Source organism: Haliotis asinina, chromosome 12, assembly GCF_037392515.1.
Source record: "Haliotis asinina isolate JCU_RB_2024 chromosome 12, JCU_Hal_asi_v2, whole genome shotgun sequence".
NCBI lineage: Eukaryota > Metazoa > Mollusca > Gastropoda > Lepetellida > Haliotidae > Haliotis > Haliotis asinina.
This window is the reverse complement of record NC_090291.1, coordinates 36269089-36286908: the sequence shown is the minus strand read 5'-3', so window position 1 is coordinate 36286908 and position 17820 is coordinate 36269089. Positions and strand designations below refer to the sequence as shown.

Genomic DNA, 17820 nt, shown 5'->3' with positions numbered 1-17820 from the left:
TGTACATTTAGGGCAGGACACAAACTTGATATTCCTTCAAAACACATTTGTTTTTGATATCTGAGAGCGGTATAGACAATCTACACATGAAATGAATGCTTGTGATCACAGTATTGAGAAGAAAAATGATGTGAATTTTACGTGGACATTCTTTTGTAAAAAAGTTTTATTGTCAAACCATTAAAGTCTCTATAGAAACTTTACAGTACTATAAGTCTTGAAGGAAACTAGTACTTCTAGTATTTCCTGTAGTCTGCTGAGACCACTTCCAGTCAGAGAAGTGTTGTCATTTGGAGCTTTACAGCTTGTATCATCCTTTTTCAAGTGTTACGAGTGTGTATACTCTGTATATTTTGTTATTAATTAAGTAATGATTGTTATTGCGCTATAGTAATTGGGTCACAGCGTTTAGTGTTTTGAATAATAAATATGATGGGTCATATGTCGTATAACAGATTCGCATTTTTAGGATTCTGGCAGCAGGTTTTTCCGGAAATTATCTGCCCTTAGCTTTCGATTTGCTGACTTCCGGGAGACTGCTAGCGTATTCTACAGTGTTGGCGATGGTCGTATGTGCCCGAACTTTCGTGAAATGACTGCTTCTATTTATAAAGGCCAGTTGCCGTGTTGTGACCCTTGTGATGAGAGAATCACGGTCAAGCATATCCTGCTTGACTGTATTGAATTCTCCATCGCAAGGGATAAATATTTCAATGTCAAAACTGTCAAGGATCTTTTTAACACTGTTAATTCTCATTTAATCATTGGTTTTTTAAAGGAAATTGATTTCTTGGTTGAATTATGAGTAGTATGTGCTGTAAATAGATGTATTTTAATGATTGGTAGTTTATATTAGTAACTTGAATTGTTGGTGGCTGTACCCTCAAAGGGGGTTGAAGTATTGTAAAATCATTGTCCTCCTGAGAGGGTACGTAAGTCCAAAAACATTCACAGTAAATTTAATTTTTTACGGTTTTTAATTGTAGTATTTTACTATTTTGGTTAGCATTTTGTACACTCGCCAGCAGCTGAAGGGATGATGTAAATCCAGCTAGGGTCCATGCAGGTAGCAAAGGTACTGTAAGTCCCCATGGTCCCCTAGTATGGTGATCTACCTTCTGTTGTTGGCGATCTATAGCCTGTTTTTATATTGTATTGCCTAAATATTATATTAGTGATATTAGTTTTAACTTTTCATGTTAGTTTTAATTGAAACTGTGATATTCTAGTTGTTTTACTGTCCTTCGTTGACACAGTTTTACAATATGCATATATTTCATTTGAAGTGTTCATTTAAGTGTTCTCGTCACGATATGGCTGAGATATTGCCGATGTGACGTTTAATATTAACTCACTCATTCACTTCACTCCTTCCATTAGTAATGAGCTATTCAGTTTCTTAATAAAACTGCTTGCAATGTGAATGTTGGAAATGACAGTTTTCATTATCATTTTAACAACTTCAGTTATGGCAAATGCGCTGCTATACTTCACGTTTCCTCCTACTTATTTTACGGGAAGACACCTATGTGTAAACGGTTATATGTTCATTTTGAGAAATGGTGAAAAGGGAGAATGTATCTCGTGAAAAAGAATTTTGAGACTGCAGATCAAGAGTTCCAACTGTCTCAACAACATAATTTCTAAAAAATTATACTTAGAGACCACAACCACGGACCTGTACACAACGAAATCCAAGGTAAATCTGTTCGACTGTAGCAAAAATAGCGAAAATTTATATAAAGATGGAAAAGTAAACGCAAAACGAATCTTGAATATATTACGTATTCCTCATAGCCCAATATAAACTGGAAACACGATCGGCCATCTTCGGAGATTTTTCGGTCGCGAGCGGAAACTCACACAGCAAAACATGGCGTCGTTGGAAGAACGACTTCGATGTTCAGATGTAAACAATCTCCAGGGGTATGACTTGTGACACTTCTGCAGTGACAATCTTTTACTAAATACATAAGCTATTGCCCCGACAAAACCTCATACCTAAACGCATCCAACACGGGTGGTCAAAGTATAAAAATGTAATAGTAGGAACTAAAAACAAATCTCACCGAGACGGGTGCTTCTTCCAACGACGCCATGTTTTGCTGCGTGAGGTTCCGCTCGCGACCGAAAAAATCTCCGGAGATGGCCGATCGTGTTTCCAGTATTACCGAAATTGCTTCCGATAGGGCCGATGTGTTTCTGTTATTACCGCTAAACTACCGATATCGCTGCAATTGTTTCGCGAATGGGCTGCGTTTGTTTACATTTGAGATGCAATTCCTTCAAATTTGCTGTAATTCCTTCAATTACTTAGGGGGGCCTGGAAAATGATAATGGTAAATTAACACAAAATGCCCAATATCTGTCCAGCATATCATACATATATGTATCATAAAATGATAATGTATCAACTGAGTAACACTTTTATGATATGTATAACATCACATTTTAGTTAAAAGTTGCAAGCGTGGAGCTTGTTAGATGTTTATTAATGGAAAAGGTAGAGAAGGACACCCCCACTTGGGAAGAGACGCCACGGTTCAATGGTTACAGAAATGCGGCCTTCTGTGCTCTGTGCTTATTATATTAAGGATGTAGATGAAACTTTCGCAGGAAAATTAGGTGATGTGGATATAATACGTCAACAGGCTGTTGTGCAGTCAACCAGATAGTTTGTTGTTTTAACCTCTCTGACAATTGTTATGTCTGACCAGGGCGACTATGACAAGCTGATGTTCACACATGGGATATAACGATAGTTTTGCGTTCTTTAGCATGTTTTGGAAGGGATGGCCGTGGTGTATCATTTATTCCTTCATTCATTCACATACGTACTTATTTCTTGTATTTCTTTCATTCACTGACATATACTTCTTGCCATTCATTTATTGGCTGATTGATTGATTCATTGTAAGATTTCGACTGATACAGTAAACTGCCTGAAGTACTGTTAAACGCAGCCGAAGTTGCGATGGAAACAATCCAAGTTCCTTCGGTCGAAGGAAAGCTGGGACGTGCGCTAAGATTTGTACAAGTGGATTAGGACACTTGTATGATGATTTTAGGGGCCTAAGATTGATTGTAACTAAGATTGTTCTGTGTAATTTGGCCCTGGTTTCATTTACACATTAATTATGTAAAACATGCTGAGTCCTGCTGAATGTTCTGCCATCCTCATCACTTAATTTTACACCGATCCTGTAATATTAACTGCTTAAAGGCTTCCAGAAAATGCAGGCAGAATGACAGTAGCGCCTTTTTTCCTTTATTACAATGACGTCACAATGGAGAAGCACTCGCTTCCGGGACCATGCGAGAGATCCGTAAACAAAGATGGCGCAGCCCATAAAACAACCTGTCATGGTTGTTTGGTGATTCTAACAAGTATTGGGCGTACGCACGTATATTATTCTGACAGTAAGGTAATAAACACATTCTTTAATTACGTGCTTGTCGGTTTGATGATGTACAAACGTTTCCTAACGTCCCAATGTAACCTAGTATTCTACCGGAATTACGATGGACATTCGATTCGGCAGTTACGTACAGAATGACGTAATGATCAGTACCTTTTAGAAAAAGCTAACTGATATCTTAATGTACTTCAATATGTATTAAATCGCGTCTACATTCATGGTAACTGCAGGGGAATCTGTCATTGGCGTCACTGCGATGGAACTGACAGTGGTCACAGTACTAGATAAGCATGAAAAATGTTTGCATCGATGAATGACCATACAGTGGCCTCTATCCGCTCGAAACTGGTGAGCTGCACAACTGTCAAACTGTTGAACAAAAACAGATAAAATACTTGACGATACATAACAGATATACAATAAATTCTAAAATTACTCCACGGAAAGTCTCTTCCTCTCAAGCCCTATGCCTTTACCCGCTAATCATAATGAGTTTTGAGCTCCCTCGGTTGCCAACCTCTGAGCTGTACATTATGGCGGACCGGTGACACTACAGCGTGGGAGCTCGATGACCCGGATTAATATAGATTCTATCCAACGCTGCAACGGTTACGTATATTTAGACGGTATTTTCGTTTACTTTGACAGACGTGAAAATTTCCGTCGTTTCAACCGTAGAAGTCACAGGGATTCTTACGGTGAAAGAAAACATGGGATGTTTGCCGATTTGCCAAAACGTGAAGCCATTACAAATCGTTAAAAGTTGTGAACCGACAATGAGCAGTTATATTTGCGAACTCACTTTTGGCCACTGGCTGTAGGTATATTGGAAAAGTTTCCGAATATTGGTGGTCGGGTCCAAAACAGATATCAAAGTTCGCAAACATGTCTTTTTCCAAATTCTGTCCTTCGTGTGATTGTACGATTTATACTTTTCAAAATATACGCAAAAAAACAACCCCAAAACGCCGTGAACTGCGATTTCTCTAGAGGCTATAAAGGACGAGAATTGCAATGTACTCAGCTTCGAAAAGTCATTTTCAGCCCTTTACACTATACAACCGATGTGACATAAACACATGGCTCGCTCACTCACTCACTCGTGGTTGGCATCCACTTAAAGAAACTTCAAAACAGTGAACTAAATCAACATCTAATGTCATATCTTTGAAAATCGTATCTACAGTAGGCAGTATTTTGGGATGGACGTCCACTGATGAAAGCTGGTGCCACACACTTCGTTTGTTTCTTGTTTTAGCCGCACTCGTCTGTATATATTACCGCCCCCCTGAGAGGGTACGTAAGTCCCAAAACATTTGATGTAAATTTAAGTCTACCCGGTTTTGGATCGTATTTTTGTCATTTCAATGTACGGCTGAATCTAAGCATAAACGCCAAGGCTTGAAGGGATGGTGTAAATCCAGCCAGGGCCCATGTAGGTAGAAAAAGTACTGTTAGTCCCCATGGCCCCTAGTATGGAGATCTAACTTCGGTGTTGTTGGCTATGAGTAATTGCACATTTTTACATTGTATTGTTTTTTTCCCTACTTTTAAATATATATGCCAACTAGTTTTAAATCAATATGTAATTATCTAGTTGTTTTACTGTCCTTCGTTGACAGGATTATTTGTCTAATTTTTAGTTTTAGTCACGATATGGCTGAAATACTGAATGTGACTTGAAACCTTAGTTCACTCACTTTCTCCACTGCTTTTAATCGTAGTATATGTGTATTTTAATATATGGCTGGATTTGTCTAAATTGCAGCTGAAGGGATGGTGTCAATCCAGCTAGGGCCCGTGCAGGAACCAATTGTACTGTAAGTCGCCACGGCCCCTAGAATGGTGATCAGTCTGGAGTTGTTGCAATTGGCAATGTATAGTCTGTATCAACGCACATGGTGTCCTTACGCAATATTGACATTGTTCTTGGCAACTACCCGTGTTCCCTTTCAAACGCCACAAGACAAATTGGTAAAATCAATGTTATGGTTAATTTGGCTCCTTCGATATTGCTCCACTTGTTGCTTGGAATACAATATGCCTTTGCAAGCATACACAGACACAGTAACAACAGAAGCTGTATTGTACCGTTTGACAACAATGTACATGAATTTTTCGATGCCTCAATGCCCCGTTCTCTGCTCAGTCAGTCACCAGATCTGTAAAACAAACACACAACTATAAATTAATTTGTCACTTGTAGTCTATATTTTTTTAAATGAAAAAAGTTCTGATCAAAGTTCGGTGTGAGACAGAGACTGCATGTTTTAGCACAGTTGTCTTTCGCCCAGTCGGTGTATTGCCCGCCGCATGCTTCCCTGCCGTATGCTGCACAGTTACTAAGCCTGTCCTTGCAAGTGTTGGAATCTGGGGAGTGGCGACCATTGGAGACTTACATTGCTGTATATAATGGTGAGGTGAAATGGGGTTTAAAGTTGTACTTAAGAATATTTCGCTCATATGACGATTGAGTTTAACATGTCACAATGTAATTCCTGGACTCACAAAAGTCCAGAAACTCTCGGCACTGTGGTCACTCTCTCACAAGGGATTTGGCAAAAATAAACATGTAGCTATTATGAAGATGTGCTAAGGATGAAAAAATGAAAGAAAAAAGATTTTTCGAAAACTCAAATTTAAACTCGCTCGCCCACGGGCATGCTCATGGGCAAACAGTGGCCCATGGGTGAGAGTGTTTAATTTCGTCCAGAATAAATGTTTTGGAGGTTGAATGAAAAAAATGTTAATAAGTATTATGACACAAATTACAGCTCGTTGTGACTTGACTCCGCTAACTGACAGCGATTTTGAAAAATCTCGCCCATGGGTGTAAAACATATTGGGTGGGGAACAGAGGTGCCGGATCACATTACTATAACCATGGCTCTAAATACTTTTCCTGGTTCATCAAAGCACAAGCGCCGTCATGTTGATGGTTCATCATCTGACGAAGAAATCCTTCAACCTGTCACAGATTCTTGGCCGAGATTTCTCATCATTGCATCTGAAGATGGCACTCCATTAAAACTCAACCCATTTGTCATTGCTAAAGGCATTAACGGTGTCTGTGGCGATGTCAAGAATGTTTCACGGCTCCGAGGTGGTTCTATCCTGGTGGAATGTGCAAGGAGACAACAATCAGTTAATCTATTGTCCTTAAAACAGTTTGTTAACACTAACGTTGTTGTCTCGGAGCTTAAGACGCTTAACTCATGTCGAGGGATAGTCAGAGACCGAGCTCGTTGTCTGTCAGACATGAGCGAGGAGGAAATTGCAGTTGAACTAAAGAATCAAGGCGTTACGTCCGTAAAATGCTTTACCAGAAAACAAAATGATGAAGTTGTCAAAACAAACACTTATCTCTGTACCTTTGGTCTTGCAGTCCTTCCAAAATCAATCAAAGCTGGTTATTTCAATCTCGGTGTGGAAGTTTATGTTCGAAATTCCCTCCGATGCTATAAATGCCAGCAATGTGGACATGGAACGAAAAGTTTTTGAAATGACACGGTGTGCTCTCGTTGCAGTGGTAAACATGAAAGCACTGGGTGCACAACTGCTATCAAGTGCGCTAACTGCAATGGAGAACATTTGGCCTCATCCAAAACCTGTCCCTTTTTCCAGCGAGAAGAATCCCAAATTCTTAAAATCAAATATACCAAAAATATTTCTTTTCTTGAAGCGAAAAAATGGTTCCAAATCCTTCTGAAACTCCTACCATTAAATATTCAACTGTCATTTCTTCCCCACCTCCAGTCGTTAAAGTTACCACCACCTCCGTCTTGTGTCAGACATCAATTTCTTGGGTTGCAGATCAACTCCTTTTAGATGACGTTTCTCAGATATCCATGAAACAGACAGACACATCCGTATCATGTTCTCAGACAGAGTTATCGTCGGAATCCATAAACGACGTTCCATCTGAACCAGACTTTCTAAACGGTAAAGATGCCAGTAGCCATAAACAATTGTCAAAGAGTGAAAAGAAAAAGATAAAGAGAAACACCTTGGCTGTCCAACACGTTGATGTGCCCTCTGGGTCATCTATTGTAGAGGTTCACAATCCGTTTGAACCTTTAGAGATGGAGGTCAGTCCCACTGTCCCAAGCCATGGGAACAGACCCCACTCCCAATCAAGAACTCCAATTAAGCCTCCATGAGCTCCAATGCCATTATTCAATGGAATTGTAGGGGACTAAGGAATAATCTAAATGACTTACATTTACTTATACAGGATTTCAAACCGTCAGTATTTTGCCTACAGAAAACCTATTTTAAAGAAAATGATCAATTTGATGTAAGACAGTATACTTCATACAATTATTATTCACCTCCAGGACCAAAGGCCACTGGAGGGTCTTCGGTATTAGTGAGGCAAGACATAATACATAGTCCTCTTCATCTGAATACTGCACTTCAAGCTGTTGCGTTTTGTATACCATGCATATTGTTTTTACTTTGTGCTCAGTCTATGTGCCCCCTTCTTCTTCTCTCTTTCATGCTGATCTTCAAGAACTCTACGACCAACTTCCCAAGCCATGTATCTTCATGGGCGACTTGAATGGTCACAATCCCTTATGGGGAAGTACTAGAAGATTTTCTTTCTAACAACAATCTGTGTCACTTTAATGATAACTCTAACACATATTTACATCCTGGCACGAGTACATATTCTTCCCTCGATCTATCCATAACAGACACTGGTCTCTTGAATGAGTTTGATTGGTCAGTCCATGATGACCTGTGTTGAAGTGACCATTTTCCAGCCATTCTAAAAGCTGTCACTCCGTCTGATGTTCCTCCGTGTTCCAGATGGAATTTCTCAAAGGCTGACTGGCCTTTGTTTGAAATAATGTCTTCAAACATATTACAACCTGAACTCTTCAGAGATGTTTCTGACCCTGTGCGATTGTTTTCGGATGAACTCAACAAAATTGCTGACGAATGTATTCCAAAGTCCTCTACACATCCTGACATACGTAAACCGTGGTTCAACTGTAAGCAAGCTAGGAAGGCACGGAAGAAAGCCGAACACTATTTTCGTCGCCATCCAACGGTGCATAATTTGAATAAATATAAAATTTAAATGCTAAAGCTCGATGTACAATTAAGCACAATAAACGCCCACCCTGGTGAAGTTGTGTGTCGAAAATCAACTCACGAACGCCAATGTCCGAAGTATGGAGCATGATACAAAGAATTAAAGGTAAAGGTACTGAACCGAGCATCCACCATCTTAACAATGGAGATCAATTATTTACAGACAAGTCCGATATTACAAATAAATTGGGCGAAACTCTTGCTCAACGGTCTTCCTCCTCTAACTATGCGCCTCAATTTAAAAAATATCAAAAACAAGAAGAAAAGAAGGTTATTAATTTCAGTTCAGATAATGGAGAGGATTATATGAAATCTTTTCTATTCATGAACTCCATGATGCTCTCGACCAAGCTCTTAATACTGCTACAGGAGCTGATAACATCCATTACCAACTCTTGAAACATTTACCAGAACCATGCTTACACACTTTGTTAAATATGTTTGATGATATTTGGACATCTGGTTCATTCCCATCATCATGGCGTGATGCCATAGTTGTACCAAAACCTGGATGTGATCATACTGATCCCTCAAATTATCGTCCTATTTCCCTGACCAGTTGCGTTTGTAAAACTATGGAACGGATGATCAACAATAGATTAACTTGGAATCCAATAATTTACTTACAAATATTCAATGTGGATTTCGGAAAAATCGAAGCACTGTTGACCATTTCGTCCGCTTGGAGTCATTTGTTAAAAATGCAATTATTAACAACCAACATGCAGTGTCCATCTTTTTCGATTGAGAAAAGGCATATGACACTACATTGAAATATGGTATTTTAAAGGCATTTACATGATTTTGGATTACGAGGCCGTTTGTCTCACTTCATATCCCAACTTTTTATCTGACAGGCAATTTCAAGTCCGAGTGGGTTCAACCCTGTCTGATCATTATCATCAGGATCAGGGTGTCCCTCAAGGCAGTATTTTGTCTGTCACTTTACTTAGCACTAAAATTAACAGTTTAACTCAAGTTTTAAATGATTCAATCGATGGTTCACTTTTTGTGGATGATTTCAATATTTCCTGTTGCGGCAAACACATGCGTACTTGCATGTCTTGCTTGACTGTGTTGAATATTCCATCACAAGGGACAATTATTTCAAATCAAGAACTATGAAGGACCTTTTCAGTAACGTAAGTTGCATTTTTAAAAGATCTGAATTAGATTTGTTTTCTGACTTGTAAAAAACTAAGTATTTTATTATTGGAAGTTGAATTAGTAACTGAGATTGTTAATGGCTGTATCCTCGAGGGGTGTTGAAGTATCGTAAAATTATTGTCCTCCTGAGAGGGTTCGTAAGTCCCAAAACATTTGAAGTCAAATTTAATCTTCCATTTTTTGTAACCGTAGTATTTCTGTCATTTTAATTTTTGGCTAATCTTGCATACAATCACCAGCAGCTGAGAGGATGGTGTAAATCCAGCTAGGGACCATACAGGTAGCAGAAGTACTGTAAGTCTCCATGGCCTCTAGTATGGTGATCTACCTTTAGCTGTTGGTGATCTATAGCCTGTTTTTATATTGTATTGTCTGAATAGTGATATCAGTTTTAACTTTTCACGCTAGTTTTATTTCTTATTGTGATATTCTAGTTGTTTTACTGTCCTTTGTCGACAGGTTTTTACCATGTACATAAATACCTTTTTCAAGAATGTTCTCGTCACGATATGGCTACAATACTGCCGCTGTGACGTTAAATATGAACTCACTCACTCACTGTTTATTAATGTGTCCCAGTATAGTCTTTGTGTCACTGGAGTTCGGTCACTCTTGATTAGGGCTTTCCGAATGACTTCAACTTCATAGATATAGCATGAATTTTGTTATATTTATAGAATACCTAAATTCAAAAAAATCTCAAGGCTTAGTATTCTACGTGTACATTGTATATGTTGCTGGAAGTATAGCTTCAGGATCTGGAGTACAACAGGGCTTCAGCAACCCATGCTCCCCGTAAAAGGCGACTATGCTTGTCGCAAGAGGCGACCAACGGGATCGGGTGGTCAGTCTCGCTGACTTGGTTGACACATGTCATCGGTTCCCAGTTGTTAAGATCGATGCTCATGCTGTTGATCACTGGATTGTCTGGTTCAAATTCGATTATCTACAAACTGCTGCCATATTGATGGAATATTGCTGAGTGCGACATAAAACTAAACTCACTAAATTAAACTGAAATTATTTGTTATTATAATTTCATCTATTTCTTAACCACATGTTTGCAAAATAAAGAAAACAGGCAAATGAAAATATTTTTGTCCACGAACGATATTGGTTGAATTAAGACCGGAATGATTTCAGGTTTTTTTTGTCATGATACTTATAAACACACTTTCATTCATTTACAACCTCCAAAACAAATAAACAAACAAACAAACAAAAACCTATGTATTTTGAGTGGAAGTACAGATTCTTGTAATTAGCGGAATTAAGTCAAAATGAGTTGAATTTTGTGCCATGATACTTGTAAGTATATCCTCATTCATTTACAACCTCCAAAACACAGGAAAAGATGTATTTTGAATAAAAGTAATTATTCTCGCATATTTTTTAAACATTCCCCATGAATTCGCAAAATTAAGTCAAAATCAGTTCGATTTTATGTCATGATACTCATAAAGGCACTTTCATTCGTTTACATCCTCCAAAACATTGAAAAAGATGTATTCGGAGTGAAAGGAAATATTCTCGATTTTATAAAATTGCTCTAAATTAGCAGAATTAAGTCAAAATGAGCTGAAATTCGTGTCATGATACTCATAAATGTACTTTCATTCATTAACATCCTCCAACACATGTGAAAAAATATATTTGGAGTAAAAGTAAATATTCTCGCCCATGGGCCAAAATGATTTTTTAAAATCGCTCTAAATTAACGGAATGAAGTCAAAATGAGTTAAAATTTGTGTTATGATACTTATGAACATACTTTCATCCATTTACAAGCTCCAAACATAGAAAAAGCCGTAATTTGAGTAAAAGTAAATATTCTCGCCCATGGGCGTGATTTTAAACAAAAATCGCTCTAAATCAGCAGAATGAAGTCAAAATAAGCTGAATTTCGTGTCACAACGCTAATAAATATACTTTCACCTATTTATAAACTGCTAAACATGGAAAAACATGTATTTTCAGTGAAAGTAAATATTCTCGTCCATGGGCCAATATGTTTTACACCCATGGGCGAGATTCTTTTAAAATTGCTGTCCGTTAGCGGAGTCAAGTCACCCAACGAGCTGAAATTTGTGTCATGATACTTATTAACATTTTTTTCATTCATTTACAACCTCCAAAACATTTATTCTGGACGAAATTAAACATTCTCGCTTATGGGGGAGCGAGTATAAAATTTGAGTTTTCGAGTTTTCATTTCTTCATCCTTAGCACATATTCATAACAGCTGCATGTTATTTTTGCCACATCTCTTGTTAGAGAGTGGCCACAATGCCGAGAGTTTCTGGACTTTGGTGAGTCCAGAATTAAATTGTGACGTGTTGTTTAATTTCACACCACATGTTTGAGATTTTATGAGATCGTATTGCTTTTTCAAATCAATTATTGTGCTGTCGGGATTACATTTGTTCGTAACATATATTCCGCCATATATCACGAATATGCTCGCAAAATCACAACAGACAAAAACAAATTCTACCTCTTTCAATGTTGATTGTCACTGCCACACCAAGCAATATTTCAGCTTTATGTCGGTGGTCTGAAAATAATCGCGTCTTGCCCAGGCAACCCAGTGGCTGGAATCTGGATACGATGACGCACATCAGCCAAATCACCATGTCTGGCAGCCCGACATAACGTCTCCTCTTTGGGGTCACAATGTTAATACATCAAGCATGAATGAAGATAAATTGTCACATGTCTCGTTCGAAGCTGTAATGAGTATATTATCCTTGTTTTCCTCCGACGTTCTTGTACCTTTTAACTTTCAGTTACGTGCTTCATTTGAAGTGGGCAAAATATATTCTACATTGCCGGAGTCAAACGCCCGTAGAATAATATTTTTCAATTGTGATTATATAAATATACCCGCGGATGGTGTTTTAGTAAGATGGTCTTTACGTAGAGGAAGGGGTAGATATTTTCTGTATACTTACTACAAAGGTTGCAATAGGCAGCACAGTTATCCTCAGCCCAATCTCTATACCGGTTGTTGGTACATACTGAGTGTCCGTAGCTACTACAGTTGGGGATCTTGTCAACACATCCTTGAGTGGGCACAGGCTGCGTTGCAGTGACGGGAAAGTGCGGAATAACAAATCCTAGGAATAAAAGATTGCCAAGAAGAAATTACAGGTTTCTTAATCTTTTCGCAAAGGACAAGGTATGATAGGGTGGTTTTTGGCCCACTAACAGAATTGGCTGAAAACATGTTATTTGCTTAGAGATAAGTTAGCTTTGCATAAAAATGCTATATTTTATGTGATCTGAGGTGTAATTTCACTGCTGAGGGGCCCAAAATGGGTTTGATCAGGTCCCTTGAAAAATAACAAGAATTCTGAAATATCAGTGTGCCATAATGACATATTTATAACTGTCCTTTTATTTACATACAAATTACATCAGTCTTACAACAGGTAGTCATGCTGAAAAACATGCCAATACCAATCACAACGCTTCAACCTCAAGGGGCTCAGTTAGGGTTGCAAAACAAATGTTAACTGAATTACTCCTCCAAACACCCTCATTATTCACAACTTGCTAGTGTAATCCATGGGTCAGTTTTACAACATATAAGCATGATAACCAATCATGTTGTAGTAAAAATCACAAGGGCCTGTTTTGGGTAAAACTACATTTGGGGCACAGCTTCATTTTAACTAGTAAGCGTTACAAGTCAGTCTTTACAACCAGTTTTAGCAAATATACATTTAACATCTCAATCATCATATGTTATTACAATAACCAATCATGTTGCGCTAAAAATCACAGGTCTAGACCTCAAAGGGGCCCATTTTGGGTAAAATGACAAGTCAGTATTCAAAAGACTTCACAGTAATTATTCACAACTTATCCACTTTAAAAATAGAAAACATTCACAATTACTCTTCATTCACACTGTCATCAATCTCAGTTTCTGGTTCACTGTCAAGAACTGCAGTATTCAAGAGTGTATAAACCTAAAGTAGATCAAAATATATAAAATATGAATTTTAAAACACTGGGAACAAAGGCAACGAGACCGACCTGAAAAGGTGAATGGTCAGGCTTAAGAAAAGATTAACATGATGTTAATTAATCAGTGTTGTGTTGTGTTGTGTTGTGTTGTGTATTGTTGTAACACTGATTACCAGACTTAAGAATAACAATGACAATAGTTGCATTTGATGTGAAACAGTTACATTAAACTTTGTCGACTTGATAAACGAACTTTGAGAAAAAAGAGAGAAAAGTTACATGGATTTGAACCTGCATGTCTGATAAAACGAAACAACGACAGTCCACTATTGCAACCATTAGGGTACATATTCCTCTGCCTTACAATGTGAATTTAAGCTTATATATTACACTTTTCAGCGATGCATCACTTGACGTCTGCTTGTGTTCATCACCTGCTAGACCTTGATACAATGTTCTTATTCTAGTAAAAAAAATCCTTTTCATGCAGTTAAGTGTAGTCATTTAGGTTAAATGAAATCTAACATATCATTAGAAACGTCAAGGTACATATGTTTTTGGAAAATGTATATGTTCATACATGGCGATTCTGTTGAATGACAGTGTTATTTTGACAGTGACAGGTGACGCAAGGGTGTTTGATAAACAGATGATAGAACAACTATGATCAAATTCTGACATAATAACAAACATTCTGACATTGATCATAGTTTGAAAATCTTCAGACATCTTCTTACTTTTCTAGCTGAAACCAACCACTAACAACCAGTGTTTACCTCACAAAAATCAGCCTTGCGGGTGCTTTATGATATTGAAAATGTTAATAAAGGTGTTTGATATGTGTATTTTACAGCACAAAACCATTCAAAATATAATGTATGATGGCATAGATGTATAAATGTGATCGATAGTTTTTAAAGATGTCATTTTATGTCAATGTTTATTTTTTAGATGTTGTATGGGGTAATTTCATAAACCGAAAAACTGTACTTTTTAACCATTTTGATGTGAGCAAAAGCGTGACCCATCACAATTTTTTAGGTGTGCATGCTAGTTTACTCTCTTCATATGTGGTGAAAACATTGGGATGGGTCATGCTTTTCCTCCCACTTTTCTATCACTCTGAAAATCAGAAAATGTAGATTTCCAGAAGATTTTGTAAAATATGTTAACTTTGTAAAGGAGGTAACTTCAACAATTAATTCAGCCCTTTTTATGCTAAAATTATCCTGTTGTAAAAGTTTGATAATCATGACATGTTGTGGGCCAATAAGGGCCTCTATCATACCTTGTCCTTTATTCACTTTATTGTGCCAAATAACCTTGTTGTTACAGCTTTAACTTGACATAAATATCTTTATCTTTCTTGGGGCGGTTGGGATAGCCAATTGCTTAATGCGTTCGCTCGTCACGCCGAAAACCTTGGTTCTATTCCCCACTTTGGTACAGGGTGTGAAGTCCATTTCTGGTAGTCCCTTCTGTGATATTGCGAGACTATTACAAGAACGGCGTAAAACCATGCTCCTTGACTCTTACCTTTCCTGTCACAATATCCACATGTTTTGGCACAATTATAGCTTGCCCATTCCTCGTACTGGCCGCCACACCCCCATCCCACGAAGTCCTTACAGAAAGAGAGGTGGTCAACACAGGCGTCTCGCTTGGGTAGAGCTGGTGCTGGAGAGGAACTTCATGTAACCCCAAGAACAGAGCACATATTATAGTAATGTTGTCACTGCGGAAAACACCTCTGAAGATCCCGGTTAGAGCTGATCAACCGATGCTTTTCGTAAATGGCGACTAACGGGATCGATCGCTGACTTGGGTGACACATGACACCTTATCCCAAATGCATAGAGCGATGCTTATGCTGCTGCTGCTGACTTGTTGTCTGACGCCATATAGCTGGAATATTGCTGACTGCGGCGTAAAACGTAACTCATTTTTACAGGAAACATTGAGAAGACATTGATTATATGAATTACATGTTTGACATGGGGACCTCGAGTCTTTAAGAGTACTTCAGGCATTATTTGGCCGTGATACCCAACACCATGTCTGTCTTACCTGATACAGAGATATCAACCAGACAAATCCAGAACACAAAAGCTGTAACAAGAAAAGAAATGATTTTGCACGCTGCAATCCACATTTGGTGTTCCAAACCAGAATCACCATAGGTCATATGTCTAGGAAACCCCTAAATGCATACTTTATATTCAACATTTACTCAATATATATTAAAGCTATTTTCATTGCAAACAGTAAATAGACAACTACATACGTGATCACTTTGAATACATTTCTGGTATTTCCAAGCTGTATTTTGGGCGGTGTAATAGCCGAGTGGTTAAGGCGTTCGCTCGTCACGCTAAAAACCTAGGTTCAATTCCTCGCATGGGACTATTTGTAAAGAGCATTTCTGGTGTTCCGCGCCGTGATATTGTTGGAGTGAGTGAGTTTAGTTTTATGCCGCATGTTTCCCTGCCGTATGATGCACAGTTACTAAGCCTGTCCTTGCAAGTGTTGGAATCTGGGGAATGGCGACCATTGGAGGCTTACATTGCTGTATATAATGGTGAGGTGAAATGGGGTTTAAAGTCGTACTTACAAATATTTCGCTCATATGAGAATTGAGTTTAATTTTACACCACACTCAGCAATATTCCAGCTATATGGAGGCTGTCTGAAAATAATCGAGTCTGGACCAGACAATCCAGTGATCAACATGAGCATCAGTCTGCGCAATTGGGAACCGATGATATGTGTCAACCAAGTCAGCGAACCTGACCATTAGATTGCCTCTTACAACAAGCATAGTCGCCTTTTATGGCAAGCATGGGTTGATGAAGGCCTATTCTACCACGGGACCTTCACGGATGAATACAAGTGGATGACTGTTATAATGATATTGATGGAATATTGGTAACAACCGCGTCCAAAATACTTACTTCTGAACTCACTCACTACAGCTTAATTTCGAACTTACCTCCCAACACGTTATAAGAGAGCATGTTAAAACTTGGAGTGAACATATGACAGACGCTGACGATCGAGTCGGTGTTGGCTTATATCTACCAGGTGGGTGATAGATAATGTGATAAGACCGCCAACGCAGGTGAAATCTTTGTCATACAGTTTACTGTAATCTCCAGCCACGCGACATTTTTCATTAGTTTGTCCACACGGGGGCGGTACCCCGGAGACAATGGGTCGTCAGTTCTTAACCTTGATCATCTGTGTTCTGTTTCCTTCTTATATACAAACAATAGGTTAACATTGTTTTGTTGGGTTTTTCAAGCAGGAATGATAATAATTGTAGGATAATTAAGTTATCGCACTCGTGTATTTGAGGATGGTTAACATCCTGCATTGGGAATTAGCACTAATTAGTATGTGTTTAGCTCGCTAAATACAATGATTATTCCTAATATAGGATATTAACCACCCCGAAACACACTCGCATGATAACCCATGTAAATTTGACATGTAAGCAGTCAGAAACATTCTGATAATCTTGTGACCAAGGGGAATAGTCAGAAATGAGAAGTACGTTGTGCGTGAGTTGCGTCAGTGTCATATGGTGCCACGCATGAAGACACTGATAGACATTGTGTCGAATGTAGGGAATCACTGGAGTACACCCATCTTTAGCCACGATACGCTACCTATGCAAATGTATGGAACGAGTAGGATATGGATATGTGATATCGGATATGAGATGTGATGCACAGTGTAAAACGTGGCCTTGACTTTAACTGTGGCTAGCATCTCTTACAATCGCCAGCAGCTGAAGGGATGGTGTAAATCTAATGAGGGTCCATGTAGGTAGCAAAGGTACTGTAGGTCCCCATGGTCCCTAGTCTGGGGATCTATCTTCTGTTGTTGGCGATCTATAGCCGTTTTTTTATATTGTATTGTCTAAATTGTTATATTATTTTTAACTTTCCACACTAGTTTTATTTCAAATTGTGATATTCTAGTTGTTTTACTGTCCTTCGTCAACAGATAATATACAGGTAGCCCTTTTCATTGTTAACTGTTCTCGTCACGATATGGCTGAGATATTACCAATGTGACGTTAAATATTAACTCACTCATTTGAAATTGACTTTATTTACATTTTCAAATAAGCAGTCCTCTCCCAGCACCTACGTTTTCT

General features: G+C 38.3%; 1 protein-coding gene across 1 annotated transcript; it reads right to left on the bottom strand.

The window, feature by feature from the left end:
* Positions 1-5487: 5487 nt before the first annotated feature.
* LOC137259004 (uncharacterized) lies at positions 5488-16711 on the bottom strand. Its single transcript, XM_067796705.1, has 5 exons — positions 16648-16711; positions 15726-15767; positions 15195-15335; positions 12638-12802; positions 5488-5581 (listed from the first exon to the last, which is right to left on the bottom strand). Exons 1-5 carry the CDS (start codon positions 16691-16693, stop codon positions 5565-5567), a joined length of 411 nt encoding a protein of 136 aa, XP_067652806.1. The 5' UTR covers positions 16694-16711; the 3' UTR covers positions 5488-5564.
* Between the last annotated feature and the right edge of the window lie 1109 nt (positions 16712-17820).

Bases quoted from the DNA above. Each gene is read 5' to 3' on its own strand.
- LOC137259004 (XM_067796705.1), bottom strand. From the start codon at position 16,693: ATGTTCACTCCAAGTTTTAACATGCTCTCTTATAACGTGTTGGGAG. The intron at 15,336-15,725 runs GTAAGACAGACA...GTTCCTCTCCAG, and splicing joins GGTTGATATCTCTGTATCAG to CACCAGCTCTACCCAAGCGA. The intron at 12,803-15,194 runs GTAAGAGTCAAG...TTTTATTCCTAG, and splicing joins TGGATATTGTGACAGGAAAG to GATTTGTTATTCCGCACTTT.